This window comes from Hippoglossus hippoglossus, chromosome 12, assembly GCF_009819705.1.
Source record: "Hippoglossus hippoglossus isolate fHipHip1 chromosome 12, fHipHip1.pri, whole genome shotgun sequence".
In the NCBI taxonomy this organism is placed as follows: Eukaryota; Metazoa; Chordata; class Actinopteri; order Pleuronectiformes; family Pleuronectidae; genus Hippoglossus; species Hippoglossus hippoglossus.
This window is the reverse complement of record NC_047162.1, coordinates 5,199,815-5,215,161: the sequence shown is the minus strand read 5'-3', so window position 1 is coordinate 5,215,161 and position 15,347 is coordinate 5,199,815. Positions and strand designations below refer to the sequence as shown.

Genomic DNA, 15,347 nt, shown 5'->3' with positions numbered 1-15,347 from the left:
GTGTAATATATCAATACTAGTCCGCAGTTGTAACAGAATAAGCCCATTCAGTCATCCTCAACAAATAATTATCATCATAATCAGTTTGTTGTTGCCAAGCCGACTCTACAGGACAATAAAAAACAGATACCTAGTGCTTTGTTTTCCCAGGCACCTTACAACTTATTGATTTTTCATATGAAACTATGCACATGTACAAAATCCCAGAGAAATATATTGCGGATTTCCAAACATTGTCATTTCGTACCAGAGAGCGTGGCTCCACTGTGGGTGCTGCCTGGGGTTGTAACATCAGGCTCATCTTGTGGCAGCTCTCCGATGGAGAAGGAGGTCTTGCTGGGGTCACCAATGCCTGAGGTCTCATCTCCTTCGCTCTCAGCGGAGATGGCAAACTTTGGCAGCAAGGTGGAGCGGGGGCCCTGATTCATATTGTCTGTGTCTGTCGAGTGGGACAACGAGGGCCTGAACAAAAGAGAGACAGGATTCTCATGAGATGAAAAGATCCTCATACTTTGTAAGAATGAAAATTTGTTAACTTAAACAATCTCTTAACTGTTTAATAACTTTACATAATTCCTGCTTGATTGAAGGTAGTTATACTTTTTGATATTAGTGGACCTCTAAGCATTTTAATGTGGTTTAGGGAAGAAAAGGTTATTTGTTAATATTTAATGATCTCTGCTGCAGAAAGATTGTGTTGTTTGACGATACTTTCCAGCTGTGAACCGTCAACAACAAGGCCCCGTACGCACCTGGTATTAACATGTGGTTTTTGTGATCCGATCACAAGTGGAGAGATCTAAGTACAGGTGTGAACGCACTCAGATCGGCTAGCGATCCAATCACACCAGACCACATTCTCTCCACATTATTCATGACAACAGAACTCAGATGTATCTGCTGGGGCTTGGCCACTTCACAGAACTACCTACCTGTATATAACATAATTAAAATTTGCTCCACCTTCCCTGCTTACAACAGTAAAATTGTACTCCTGCACTAATGCATTGTTATAACTGCACACTGTATGTTGTTTATGGATTCTAACATGAATCTTGATGGAGGTGAACATACATTTCAGCAAAGTCTGGCGTCCAGCTGGGAGAGTCCACAGTCAGTGGGCTCTCACTCTTCTTCTCCTCCGTCTCTCCTTTTTCCTCCAGGTGCCCACGAGACAAATCCAGGCTGCTGTAAACCTGACAACCGCACAGAAATAATGACTCAAGTTAGTACATGCAAGTGATAAATGCAGCACATACACATATATCTATACGCAGATGGTTGGAAACATACTGTCCGGTTTAGAATAAGTTACGAATATGACTGGTAAATGTAGTTATCCTGTATGCATAATGAAATAGTAATCGTGACCACGGCTGTTAACATTTGCATTTGAGGGGTGACCAGAAACACTGCACTGTCTGTGTAAATGGAGACTTTATCATGTCCTACAGACATGGAGTTCAGGTGCAGCTGAGGAGAAGGTTCACTTCCTCTGAGATGCTGCTTTTTGAGACACGCTCTAATGCTTTGTTTTGATGTGAGAGGGGAGCATACTGCAATGCAGCACAAAGACTCCAGGCTTGTATGACTGTATTGTGCATTGTGTTCCACATCAGAGAGGGGGAAAGAAGAAAAAAAAATCTGATTTGCGAGTGGAAAATATATGCAAAGCCGAAATCTACGCTTAATACTGTAGGGGTAAAGGGGAAGCTGGGAGACATGAATTTGCATACGAAATACCAATTGCTCATGTTTTCTCACCCACGAGAAAAGGGTCAAGGCAGATGAGGGCAATGACTCATATACATCACTAATGTCTTTGGCAGTAATGATGATGCAAACGTGTTAATGTCAGACTAGACACACCTTCGAGAATCTGTGAGAGCAGGAGGAGAACTGTCGCAGCTCCACATTGAAGTCTTCATCGTTTGTATCCTCTTCCTCTGTCTCCAGATGATGGTATCTCTCAGAGCGAGCTGGGAATGATGGGAAGTTTAGATTTCATATCTTTTTTCATGCACTCAGTTATTACAGGTTATTTTAAGTGCCAGGAGGTGATTTATGCAGAGGAAAATAGAATTTAAGGACGTTGAACTTCAGGCTTTTTTACTCAATTTTCACCCCCTTTCTTTTCAGGCTTTTAGTAAAGTCACTGCGTGTCTTAGACAGGCATGATATGAATTGTATTTATTTGTTGGGTGAATCAAAAATAACTTGACAAATTGACAAAACCTTGCCTGAAAGGATTCTGAGAAAATGTGTTTGTTCTTTCTCTTTTCTGATTTGTGAGATAACTCACTGTCAAAATAGCTGGTGTCATCTTCAGACTCCAGCTGAGGGATGAACTCAGCCTTCTGCCTCAGCAGCCCGTTCCAGTCCAGGTTGTAGAAAAAATGATGCTGCTTTACTTCAGCAGCTCCACCTGCAGAAGTTAAAAATACAATTTATTACTAGTTTTAATGTAATTTTCAGGACATATTTTGCTTGTGAGGAAAGAAAACACACACAACACTGGGCACTGACATTGAACTCTGTCAGTTGGACACAGGAGGTGAAGAAATGCTTATGCTATGTTTTCCTTTTCCCTCGTGGCTGCAGGCCAAAACCGATGTCATGACCATAAATTATGCAGTACAATTTCCTGCCTGTGACCTTTGGTGGAATAGCGGGAGCCTTTGTGAATGGCAGCCAGGCGAGGGGGGATGTAGATGAACACGGAGGTCCAGCTGTCTGCATGGTGCACAGGCTACATGCATCCCTCTGATTAAAAGCTTTTGTCCCGGGTCATGGCCACTTTTATAGTCTGCAGATTTACACTTTGCCTGTTCATGCATGGAGCTAGATTCATGGACTGGCAAGGTAATAATTGCAATTGATCAAAAGGAGGAGGTCAGGAGACCACAGGATAAACCGCTCTGCTGCTGGATGACCTCAATTTCTTCCCCGGTGACTTGGAATAATGAGCGGTGCTGAGGTGGCGCTAACGGTCACATGAGAATTTATGGTGGCCTGTCGAGTCCTAGCCGAGTTACTGGCTGTGCCACATGTCCTTTGCGTTTTTTATTTTTACCTGCGCCCATCCGATCCAGAGGGTTCTGTCTGAGCAGCAGGGTGATGAGCTCCTGAGCGTCCAGAGGTGGAGAATCCTCTCCTTCAGGCCAGTTAATCTCATCTGGAAAGACACGGCACATGCAACCAGCTTGAATCAGAAATGCTGCACATACATTACAAGCAGCGCATGAAGCTCAGTTTCTAATATAATTGTATGATTTGGTTTTGGAGCTGGAAATTGTAAATATGCCTTTGCTCATTAAACTAGAATGGCACTCAGTAGAGCTCATACATCTGCCACGAGCCAACAGTCCCCTTAAATCTACTTGTTTTTGTTATTTATTTGTTTTTATTTTCATGAAGACAAAAAATGGGGAAGCATAACCATAACTTTGCCCACACATTGAATAATAGGAAAATATTTGCTCCTCTTTATCTGATACTCAGGTACATATGAAAGCGAGGTTACATGGAACATACAAATGTACATTTACAGTAAATAGTATTGCTGTACACAAAGTAAGTGCAACTGTTCTAAATGCTGTCTGTGCATAAATTATCACTCGGGATTGGGAAATCTTTCAAACAATTAAATTATGATAAGAAGCATAAATGTATGTAAGATGACAACAATTGAGAATGGCTTTTCTCATTCTACAAATTAAATCTTATGTTTTAGTTTTGTACATTTTCCTGATGATGACGACTGCAACACTCACTTCAAAACAGCTTCACCAGCAGAGTCAAATCAAAGCTGGTAGGCTGTAAGCATAATGCTGAGTGGGATGATTTACATGTGCTCAAGCTATTAGGGAAACGCCACATAGTTAAGCAATGAGAAGGGGAGCAGAGCCCGCCTGTGCCATGCTGATTGTCAGCTCTGTGCACCGTTTGTCCCCCATTTTAATCAAATTTGGGAGGGGAGCTATGAATATGTATGTGAGGCCCGAGGCCACGGTGGCATGCATTCAGTGTGTGCAGGCCCCTTTAATTAACAGTCACTCTCAGAGGCTTGGTACAGTTTGATTGAGGGAATACCAAATCAGTCATGGCATGCCATTCATTTCCATGGCACAGACAGAGGCCGTTATAAAACAATTCATCTGAGCCGCACCGCTGACAAGACAAAAGCTCCTATTTTCAAGATAAAGATTTTCTCCACACCGCTGTCACCATGGGACAACAAGAGAACAAAGTAACATCATCATAATATAAAAACTTGTGGTCTAAAGTCAAGCTAAATCATTTACTGCCATCTGTTTTCTAGTGGCCCACAGAATTGATGAATTGAGAAATATACAGCAACTAATTCAATGTGGTCAAATGTTTAATTCATACCTACGTGAGGTTTGGGAATTTCTCCTGATGGGCTCAACAGAATATCTGTGCCAGATGCTGTGATACTTTGCCTAAATCAGCTCTTGCAGCAGAAAATATCCCGTTAAAGTCTGTATTATATAACGTAACTAACATAAATAAAATAGTTTATTTTCATCTTTAAATATAAACATCACAGAAGATGAAGAATTAGGCATCGCCTAATTTACTGGCAGAAATTAGCAAGGAAATCCGTTTGCTTCAAAGGCTTGATGATGACACTGGCCTGGGATCACACATCTATTAGTAAGGCTTGAGCAGCGGCCGAATATATTAAGAAATATCACAGAAAAGAAGAAGAGGGAGAGATAACACTGACCACTGATGACCTGTCCGAACAGCTCCTCCGGCGTGTCTCCAAAAAAAGGCACACAACCCACGAGGAACTCGTAGAGGATGATTCCCATCGCCCACCAGTCCACTGGCTTCCCATAACCTTGTCTCAGGATCACCTCAGGAGCAATATATTCAGGTGTTCCACACACCTGTAGAGAATAACAGTGCAAAGACGTATTATGAACATGATGAGGTTTGTAAATGATCACACTGTCCATCTCTGCAGTTAAATAGGATGTACCTGCTTGTCGGAGAACTCTCTGGCATCTTTCTCTATATGTCCCTCATACAGGTTAGTGGTCATGTTCATCAGCCCAACTTTAGACAACCCAAAATCTGTGAGCTTGATGTGGCCCATCGAGGTAACCAGCAAGCTGTGACGAAGAGAGACAAGAGGAAGAGGAGGAAAGGAAGGGAAGAAAATATGTTAAAATGTCACAATAAAATGTTTAAATCAGACTCCATGTCATAACCAGCAATTATCAGTTGTCTTGCTGGATGATTTCAAGATACTTTTCAGATATTTTTAGCATTTCGCCTTTATTGAAATGTGGAGAGAGAATGGCGAAGACAAGCAGTAAAGGGCCGATTGGGGCCGGAACCTGTTTCCACTGGAAGAATCAAGCTTCCATGCAGCAGTTTAAGCAAATGGACCAAGTTTATAAGTTTAACAATTAACTGAAGACTTTGAGTCTATGGCAGAAGTTCAGCTTTGAGATGCTTCACTTAGGCACAGCGCTTGTCAAGAAGAAATTTATGATGAAACTCATTGAAAAGTTATGAGTTTATCAAAGTTATTAGACTTAATTGAAATTGTGATTGATTTTGCCACATTTTTGGCAATTTATTCTGCAGCTGCCAAAGTATTTCATTCTTAACCTCGTGATGGCCGCAGGGAAAAGTCAGGGGACGACCTAAAACGATTTGGATTAATTCCCAACACACATTTAATGTCCGTACAAAATTTCCATGGCAATTGACAGACACACCGACATTACAATCCCAGGAGCTAAACCATCAAATTAAATTTATAATAATTTTATATCTATAATTAAGTAAAAAAAAATATTTCTACTTTAAGTAAAGGTCAATACACATAACTTTGTAGACCGCTCTTTGTACTGTGGATAAACTGGATATTTAATGAACAGATGCATTCAAAGAAATCTCTCTCCACACGACCTCTGATTTACAAAATATCGGCGTCCAAACAGGACGCATGCTAGGCCAGTAGTTAGCGATAAAGTCGACATCAAATATCCATCAATAAATACCAGAGAAGAACATTGTGAGCATGCTCAGTGAGCTTAGGGCCAAGTAATGTTGGGACGAAGCAGAATTACATTACTGAGTTAATGTCAGTAATGTGGCGCAGCGAAGCCTAATTTAGCTGCTAAACTGTAATTACACCTAGCAGCGCTAACCAATCAGAGAGAAACTGGTAAATTCAACGACATTGTCTGACACGTGCTCACTACACATAAGAACAATGGGCATGTGCGTGATGTCATCTTTTCCAAAATTCCTTTAACTTTGTAAAAATCTCAAACTTAAAAAGTGTGTGGACGGGGGAAGACGCTGCAGCCTCCTCCCCAGTGTGACAGCTGTGCAACAAATACTTTTCCCACAAGATCCTTTCAGAGTAAAGATGCAGTCATGTTGTTAAAGACTAAGAATATAAACATTTCTATTTTCATGGTAGTGTTAAAAATCCGTGAATTCTCACTTGTCTGGTTTTAGGTCCCGGTGGACAATGCCATAGTTGTGCAGATACTCCAGAGCCAGCACCGTCTCTGCAAAGTACATCCTGGCCATGTCCACAGGCAGAGGACCCATGTTCTTCAAAAGGGTGGCACAGTCTCCCCCTGTAAAGATCAATGGAGTGAAGTTACAGATGTCCTGGAGAATAGAGTATATTGCTTTCAGCAGCAGCAGCAGCACTGTGCACTGAAAAACATAGATGCTGACCTTCCACATATTCCATAACCATGCACAGGTGCCGGCGAGTCTCAAAGGAGCAGTACATGGACACTACAAACGGGTTCTCAGCAAAGGTGAGGATGTCTCTTTCCACAAAGGCCTGTTGTATCTGGTTCCTCAAAATCAGGTTCTGCTTGTTGATCTTTTTCATGGCAAAGCGCTGCTTAGATTCCTTGTGCCGAACCAGATAAACAGCTCTGAGAAAAGAACAGTTTACAAGTCAGTAGGGGAAAGAACCGATTAAGCTGTTTTGTTTGGCAGTGTCAGTGTCATATAGTGGAAACAGGGGGAAAAGAAACATAAAAGGGGGATGAATAAAAAAAGAAAAAGCTAAAGATAACAAAATTCTGAAGGGATTGTTTGTTTGTGTAAATAACATTTCATGACGCTTAGATAATCTTTTATAGAATAAAATGTCTTTACCCATAGGCACCATTGCTGATGAGTTTTGTCATCTCAAAGTCCAATTCACAGGGTTTTCTCCGTGACCGTAAGGCTGTGCTCAGGCTCTGACCCTGAGGGCAGCAAGAGACACACACATTAAAACAGATCAAAAAGATAAAATCTGTTTTTCACTGTTACGCCTGTAGATAAGACGGAGGAGATCAATACCACAATCAATTTCTGAGTACTCACAGAGTCGTCTGTTTCTGGGGTTTCTGCAATCCCACTGTCACAGCTGGTCAGCTGAGCAATTTCTATGGAGAAAACATAACTCATCACAGATGCAGTTTATAAATAAATCTCTCAAATGTTATTTTTACAGCATGTATTGTAAAAGTGAAATTCAAAATGTTTTGCAGAGGAAAGAGAAGCTGATAATAACAGAGTAAATATGTAAACTTGAAAGCAAACCGAATAGACTACTGCGCATGAGGAATACAAATTATGAGAATATGGTCACACAAATAATAGATTCAAAACAATTTACCAAATGAAAGACAATTGCAAATAAAACAAATAAGAGGAGAAAAACATTTTAAAACATGAATAAAATAAATGACTATGAGCATGTTGTCCAGTACAGTGTGAATCAGGGGGCAATTTTCTGTCCGAATCTGAGAAAACGAACCGATCCAGACCTACACCTGATAAGTATTCTGTTTTTTGTGTTTGATATTTTCCGCAATTACAGGCAACGCGACCAAACCTGACCACAACCTGGACGTCGTTTCAAAGCGTTTGTCTGAACCAGGTTCAACTCAACGGGACCCATCACCACATGGGTTTCTAACACTCTTTTGTGCAGCACAGACAAAATAAACTAAATGCTGAGGAATCAGGAAGTATAAACACAGCAAACTTTAGCCTTTATTCACCTATTAAGCCTGGGGTGCTGACTCCAATGTAATCGGAATTGAGAATAAATGAGGTGGAAATCAGATGTGGCGACAAAAACACATGTCTAAAATCACCACTCCAGAACAAGTGCTCATTATAAACCACCTTGCATCTTTCGAGTTTTTTCTCCCCTCTGTGTGTTTGTGTGCAACCATGCCAAAGTCCATGTGTGTAATTTCACAGGGGGCTGTGTGTCCTGTCCCCTGAGAGCCTGTAAACACATTTCCACTGCTATTTAACATCTGTCCTTCCTTGTAGGTTTGCTTCAGGCACACAAGGCATCGGGCAAACGGAACACAGGAGACACTCGGGGGAAATGAATGGAGACGCTGGCTGATGAGCCAGCCTGTGTGGATCTGTATAAGGTCTGTGGGGAGGCCATTCCTTTCTAATTAGTCGTAATGAATGTTGTTGGTTACTGAATCTGGTGAGACAGAGGGCCATTAAAAAGACAGTCTGTTCTATACAGGACATTAGCCAAGAATATCTTTTGTCTTTTAGTTCCCTCAGCTGAATTCCTTCATTTCTAAACAGCTTAATCTAAACAGTATTCGATTTGATCATATTTAATAAATGGTTGACAAGTTATTGTTGATGGAAGAAACAGAAATACTTCAGTGGATATATAAGAGCACTGTCGTTAATTCTCCTGTACCTTCCAGTGGATCTCGTGTGAGTCCCAGCTGACTGATGATGTAACGCGGGATGTCTGTTTTGATGCCCTGGCCCTCTTTAGCGTGCCCCTCTGCAGCCTCCAAAAGGTGGTAAAATTCCTCTGGGTCAAACTCCTGAAGACACAACAGCAGCAGCAGCAGCAGACTTTAGTATATTCTGCTATGAACATGCGTAGTTCAAGTAGAAAATGCAACATTTAATGGAGCTAAGCAACAAATATGTCCTACATTTACTCTCAATTATCTCAGTTTTTGGTTGTTATCATCTCCGGAGGGAAAAATCTACTAAATGCTCTATTTGTCTGTCTGTCTTTTACTCCTGAGCAGGTAGTGCACAGTGAGGGGAATAAAGTAAAACTCAGTATTAAACTCTATAAAATTTAGAAAAGCTGCAGGTGGTGACCAAACTCTTTTACATTACAATCATTTGATACCTTGTCATAAAAATGAAATCTATTGTTGCTGTATGTTCATTTAAGCAGGATGTCTACAAAATAATAATAACAATACTAACACACCTGAAAATGCATATCACGGTGACCTTTCGTGTACACTGTGCCAGTGTACACAGGAAGCAGATTGTCTCTTGAGTAGGTTGCTTAGTTACAACAAGGAGTTTATTTTCTTGGACCAACCATGAGGTAGAACATTCAGAACCAACAAGGAATCTAATGCAGGTGAGTCCATCATTGTTTCCAAATGTCTGTTTTTTTTTTTACCCCAGTTTCATTTTTAGATTTCTCCATTGATGATTTATTTTAACACTAAAACCTTGTTGTGTGGATGTAGCCTTAATTGCTTCAAATAACAGAAAATATTAACAAAAGTTTTAAGGGCAGTTGAGTGATATGAAACGTACCAGACATTCCAGCAACCGAGCAGGTCTGGCAATGACGATGAGGATCTTCTTCGCCAGCTCTCGGATGAAGTTTACCTCCTCGCTGTCGGATCTCTCTGTGGACTACATATGACCAGAGAAGATGCAACACCTCAGTATTTTACATGTTATGGTGGACTGGTCAAAGTAAGGTGTAGTCAAAAGGCAGCATGGTTCTCCTTAACCCTGGGTTTATGCTCATCATCTGTTTCCACTGAACAACACTAAACAATCCTAGGTCATTTCCCAACAACTAAACTGAAGGTACAACCTCATTAACACCGTTTCCACAAGACTTTCTGTAGAAAAGCCATGTTGATGTTTCGATTCCAAAAACATCTGCTTTCTGAAGACGTGCTCACCTCCAGAACAAGCCTCTCCAGTTTGTCAGTGAGTTCGCAGAAGTAGCTGGAGGTGATGAGTCCAAGCCGGCTCTTCTCCAGACAGTCACGGGCCAGCTCAATTATCTGGTGGTGGGCAAAGCCGAGCACGCCATCTGCCAAAGGGAGGACGCTCTCTGGAGAGTTGCTGCGGATGATATCCTGAATCCTTTCCTCCATCTGAGCTGTGGCCTGCAGTAAGAAGGGGAGGTGTAAGTTTGATAAAGCATTAGATAATGAACTTACTATAATATACTGTATTATTATATATAAATTATTTTGAACCTTTACCTTAGGAAACCGCTCCTTGTAGACGTGATTCATCATAATAATCTCATGGTCGTAACATGATGGAGATCTTCCCGGGCTGAAAAATAAATTAGAACAAAATCAGTGTCTCCAGTGGTGTGTATTACCACATGAATATAATGTTACATTTGCAGAAGTGAATTAAAAACCTGAGACTGCGTGAGCGGGGTCGCATTGCTGTCGCTCTGCGGCATTCATCCCCGGAGATGCTCTCAGTGCAGAAGTGCCTGGAGAGGAAGTGCAGTTCATCGGGTGTAGGCTGGAAGGGCAGCTGGTGCAGCTTCTCCTGTGATGAACAGGATGACTGGAAATGAAACAAATATATATTCAACATGAAAAGAAAAAAGAAGGAGATGGTATTTTTACATGGATCGAAAAAAGAAAAGACAAACAAAAAGGACAGTCCTGTATTTTGGCAGTTTCCCTCAGGTAACTGCCAAATCTACATTTTGGGAAATATGGGTTGTAGTTTTCTTGCAAAGGGTTTGATGAGAAGATTGATACAAACAAAATATCTGTGCATAAAATATGAAGGTACAGCCAGGGGTGGTCATCTTAGCTTAGCATAAAGTCTGGAAGTGTGTCCCTGTCACTCGGACAGCATCGACAGTTCACCACTGCTACATTCCCCAATGTGTGACAGTGAGTGAAAGACAAGTTCCTGCATGAGAGAGAGAACTGCGTTGCAAGCCATTTGCGGGTTACGTTGCAAATAGAGCTGCACACAGCTATACAATGCAGCAACTGAGCAAAACACCATGTTAGAGATCTCTGATATTATCATGAGAAATGTCAAAAGTTTGGGGTTCATTATGAAACTGTGGCAAGACAAATTTAGAATATGGCGGGTGAAACGCTGGGGAAATCAGAAGTTGTAAGATGCTATCAATCTCCTCATCTAACCCTGCTAACTCCAATGTCTGCATCACATTAACAGTGTATTTAAGAAACCGTTGTACTGAATGACTCAACTATGAGCCTGACTCACCAGTAATGCTTCTTATAGAACTTGACTCATGGGAGATGTGAGAGATATTTTACCAGAGCAACAACAACATGTTTCCTTCGATAGACGGGCTGAATGGCAGGAAATATATTTTTTGTCCAGACACCAGACAAAACAAAGACGCAATCTGTAATTCCAGTACATGTGTTGTCAGTGTGTGCACAAGTGTATATGCAGGCTGTGTCTGCTTCCTAAACTGAATATGCTGATTTATTTGAATACAATTGTTTTCTTTCGAAGTTGTAGAGCGAGAGAGAGAGAGATGCAGAGACAGAGGAAGTCGACACAATAAGAGACAGAGACGGGGGGGGTTGTGGGTGTTTGTGTTTGTTCGTGTGCCTGCTTGTAAGCCATGTTTTCTGTACAGCAAATCTTTTGGCCCTCTTACAGAGTGTTTGTACACAAAGACTCTCCATATGCATCCTCAGAGAAGACTAATCACTAGAGTGAGCCAGTCTCGTGTGAACAGAGCAAACATGAGAAAAGCTGAGTTGCACATTCAAGTCTTTTTATCTTCACTCTTTCTTTAGTTCTTCATAGAAACTATAAAGGAACCCGGAGAGCAACCACAAGGGTGATTGGCCACTTTATCAACATATTGCATATTCTGTATATGTACTGATATCTGATACATCTGGATCATTATCTGGATCTGCACCAAATTATATCTGTTAATAGATATTAACATATGCCTGATTTTCTTATAAAGATCTCTTCTAGAGAAATTCAGAATAATTTTGAAAATATCAATGTTAAAAAAGATGTTAATACAAATTTGGATCTGATCTGGATCCTCACCAAATCCAACAGGTTCTTTCCTGGCCACATCCTTACCGAGTTTTGTTGTAATCTGTCTAGTTTTGTGTAATGACACTAACCAACAGACAAAGAAAAAAAGAACTTTCACTGTGGTTTCAGCTGCAGTGCAGCAATTATAACTTAATGAGATGGCAAAACAACAACTGAGAAATCTTGGATATTTCCGTATTAGTATGCTCGGTCTTTGCACGACAGTGTGTGTGAACAGCAGCACATCTTTTTTCTACATAAACAATCAAGGTGAACGCCCCACATCAATACTAGACAGGTGTTGATTCGTCTAAATGACGGCTGGTGAAAAGACCTCTCTGAAAGTCTTTGGGAACATCATACCAGGACTAGAAGTTGTATTATTGAGTAATATGTATGACAGCTAAATAAAGACCTGTAGTTTAATTAAAATTAAATAATCAAAACATTGGTCAGAATAAATCCTCAAATCATTAAACCCATCTTTTAACTACTGGATCTTACAGATATGTTGGACCTTCTTTATTGTCTGATCAGTTGCGTCAGACTGGATGGAAGTATGATACTTACAGAGACAGTGGAGCTGGGCGTGTTGGTTCCATATCCAGAGGATGGGAGGGAGGCCAAAGACCAGCGGCGACCATCAGTCCTGTCCCACAACAGCACAGAAAAACAGCAAACTGTCACTTCCTAATCCAACACTGAATTGATAAACAAACAATGGATCAAAACACACATGTCCAGTTACTTAGAGTGATAGTCAGTGATGAGAATGTGTCTTAGTTCAAAGACAAATCAGCTAAATTGTCTTTAGGAACTGTAAATATGTCACATTTCCATGTTTGTAGGTAAAACATTTGACATAATTTCAACAGTCCTAATGATCAGATGGTTAAAGATGAACAATGCTCTGTCTCTGCTATTGTTCTGAATAAAGTCTTAACACTATACTGCACAGAAAAGCAGAAGATAGAGAAACAAATCAAGCGACTGAAGGTTAAACTGAAACTTGATGCAAAAATGACGTAAAACTAAATTTCAGAGTTCAGATGTAACAACTAATGAAGAATGGAGTATGAACTCTAACATGTACTTCACAAATGTGGGGAAATGAAAATACAAAAGCAAACTTAACCCTAATATGAAGTTACCTGTCTGCTCTGTGGCAATGACTGTGGGTTGTAATAAAAATACACAATAACATTATGGTGAGAAATGTTATGTATAAATCAACAGTTTTCGAAAACATAAACAGACTAAGGAAGCTGAATATTTAAACTTAGAGAAAAAAGTGTCTGAAACATTATTAATGTCTTTATTGGCCGATTTGTGTAGCAGTAAATCAGAGACTGTAAATAAAGATGGACGACTCTTCCTCCAACTGTCCAGAAATGAAGCCAAAATATCCTGGATACAAACACTGCCATCTTGTACCAAGGACATTATTTGGAGCCAGAGTCTGTGCAGGTGCAGTAAGACGATGGAGCTGCAGTGGCGAGGTCCTGCTGATAGCGTCAGTCTCTGCTGTCAATCATGATGTTTTACCCCATTTTTAAATCATAAAATAACTAACTAAAACCAAACTTATTAGAAAAATTAGCACTTGGACACATTATTATTTAAGAAAAATGTATTTGACGTGTACTTTGACTTTTAAGTTTGGTCCATGTCCCATCCACTAACATGGTGGAGGCAGGATTTATGACCTACACTGCAGCCAACCACCAGGTGGTGATCGAGAATGCTTGGCTTCACTTTTGGGGAGCAGTCATGTCGTCCACCTTTTATATACAGTCTGTGCTGTAAACTGAGTAATCGTCGTGTGTGTGTGTGTTACCTTCGTGCAAAGGAAAAATGAGCAGAGGCACTCGGGGAGAAATTTCTAGGACTGTCTTGTGGGCTTGTTCCTGCAGGAAAAAAGAGGAAGAAGAGATAAAATAAATTAAAAAAGGAAAACAAATTTTATGCAAAAAAGTCAACACTGGATTCCAAATCAATTGCAGCAAAAACATACAGACTGACAGCAAACCGCTCATGGTACAGTCAATTTTTTAAAGGTTACTGATGTCTGGACATTTTACTTGATATTCCATGAAAGATAAAAACTCTGTAATATCATTTATTATTGCAGTTCAGGTGATGAAAGAGCTATTCAGCTCAAGTGACATATAAATATGTGTAGGAAGTACTTTATACACTATTTTAAATTATAAATAATAAAACTTTATTTGTATAGTACCTTACATCCAAAAATGCAGCTCAAAGTGCTTTAGATACAATATAGATACAAATGTCCATCACTATGCGTAATTTACAAATGTAATTAATTGTTTGGTCTGCGTTTTTGCTATAATTTTTTTAAGCTTTGGGTGACCCCATCAAAATGCTCGTTTTGCAAATGAAAAAGCCCAGAAACCAAAGATGTTCTGTTTACTGTCACAGTGGAGCAAGAAAACCAACACCAAGACAATTGACTTCCTATTTATAGTAATAATAAAATCTTACCACAACAAACTTAATTTGAACTAGTACAGTGCCTGTTTTAAAGCTTACCTGTTGCTTGTCCTATGTTAATGCTCCGGAGCTACTTCAGAATTATTCCTTGTCATTAGTGAGTCTTCCTCAAATATACTGTCACTTTTTATTGTTTGTGTGCTGGATGTTGTGTGCGGAGTTTATAAATTGACAATACACATGCCAAGTGTGAAGCCGATAAAGTGAGATAAGTATTCCACATAGAGACAGTCAGACATATGTGGAATTAGTGGGTGGATGGACTAGAGGGTTATTGCATCTGACCCATACTTTAATCTGTCTCTAATCAACCTCAACATTAACCATGCTTTACATGAGAATACTAAATAGTAGTAAGTAAAGTAGGTTCAACAACAGTTGCTGTTGCTTGATGTATTACAGTAATAAATATTACAGTGAACTACTTTCACGAGTGTTTGAAACCAGGTCAGCAGCCGGGCAAACTTAATACATCCCCAGCTCATTCCAAAGTATCGTGTTCATAAACAACATCTTCCCTCATTGCACATTGTTGTGGAAATTTTGCAGCTACGCAGGCAGACTGTTTGGCTTCAAGTCAGATGTCATCTATATCCTCATATCTCTTATCCTACCTTACTGCCAGTAATTATAAAAACAGTATGCAGGGACCAATTTGTTGTGCAAAACTGTGTCTGAATGTCAAACAAGTGACGCCTGATGTCAGTGTA

At 40.2% G+C, this 15,347-nt stretch overlaps 1 protein-coding gene across 1 annotated transcript in view; it reads right to left on the bottom strand.

Moving 5' to 3' along the window:
• mast4 (microtubule associated serine/threonine kinase family member 4) overlaps window positions 1-15,347 on the bottom strand; it is a 90,308-nt gene that overhangs the window by 10,183 nt on the left and 64,778 nt on the right. Inside the window, 19 exon segments of the mRNA XM_034601363.1 lie at window positions 248-462; window positions 1,075-1,196; window positions 1,870-1,979; window positions 2,303-2,425; window positions 3,074-3,175; window positions 4,751-4,916; window positions 5,009-5,141; window positions 6,494-6,632; window positions 6,736-6,944; window positions 7,171-7,262; window positions 7,384-7,445; window positions 8,744-8,876; window positions 9,622-9,723; window positions 10,002-10,211; window positions 10,311-10,386; window positions 10,478-10,632; window positions 12,694-12,772; window positions 13,275-13,295; window positions 13,961-14,030. Coding sequence (XP_034457254.1) covers window positions 248-462; window positions 1,075-1,196; window positions 1,870-1,979; window positions 2,303-2,425; window positions 3,074-3,175; window positions 4,751-4,916; window positions 5,009-5,141; window positions 6,494-6,632; window positions 6,736-6,944; window positions 7,171-7,262; window positions 7,384-7,445; window positions 8,744-8,876; window positions 9,622-9,723; window positions 10,002-10,211; window positions 10,311-10,386; window positions 10,478-10,632; window positions 12,694-12,772; window positions 13,275-13,295; window positions 13,961-14,030 — 2,319 coding nt within the window.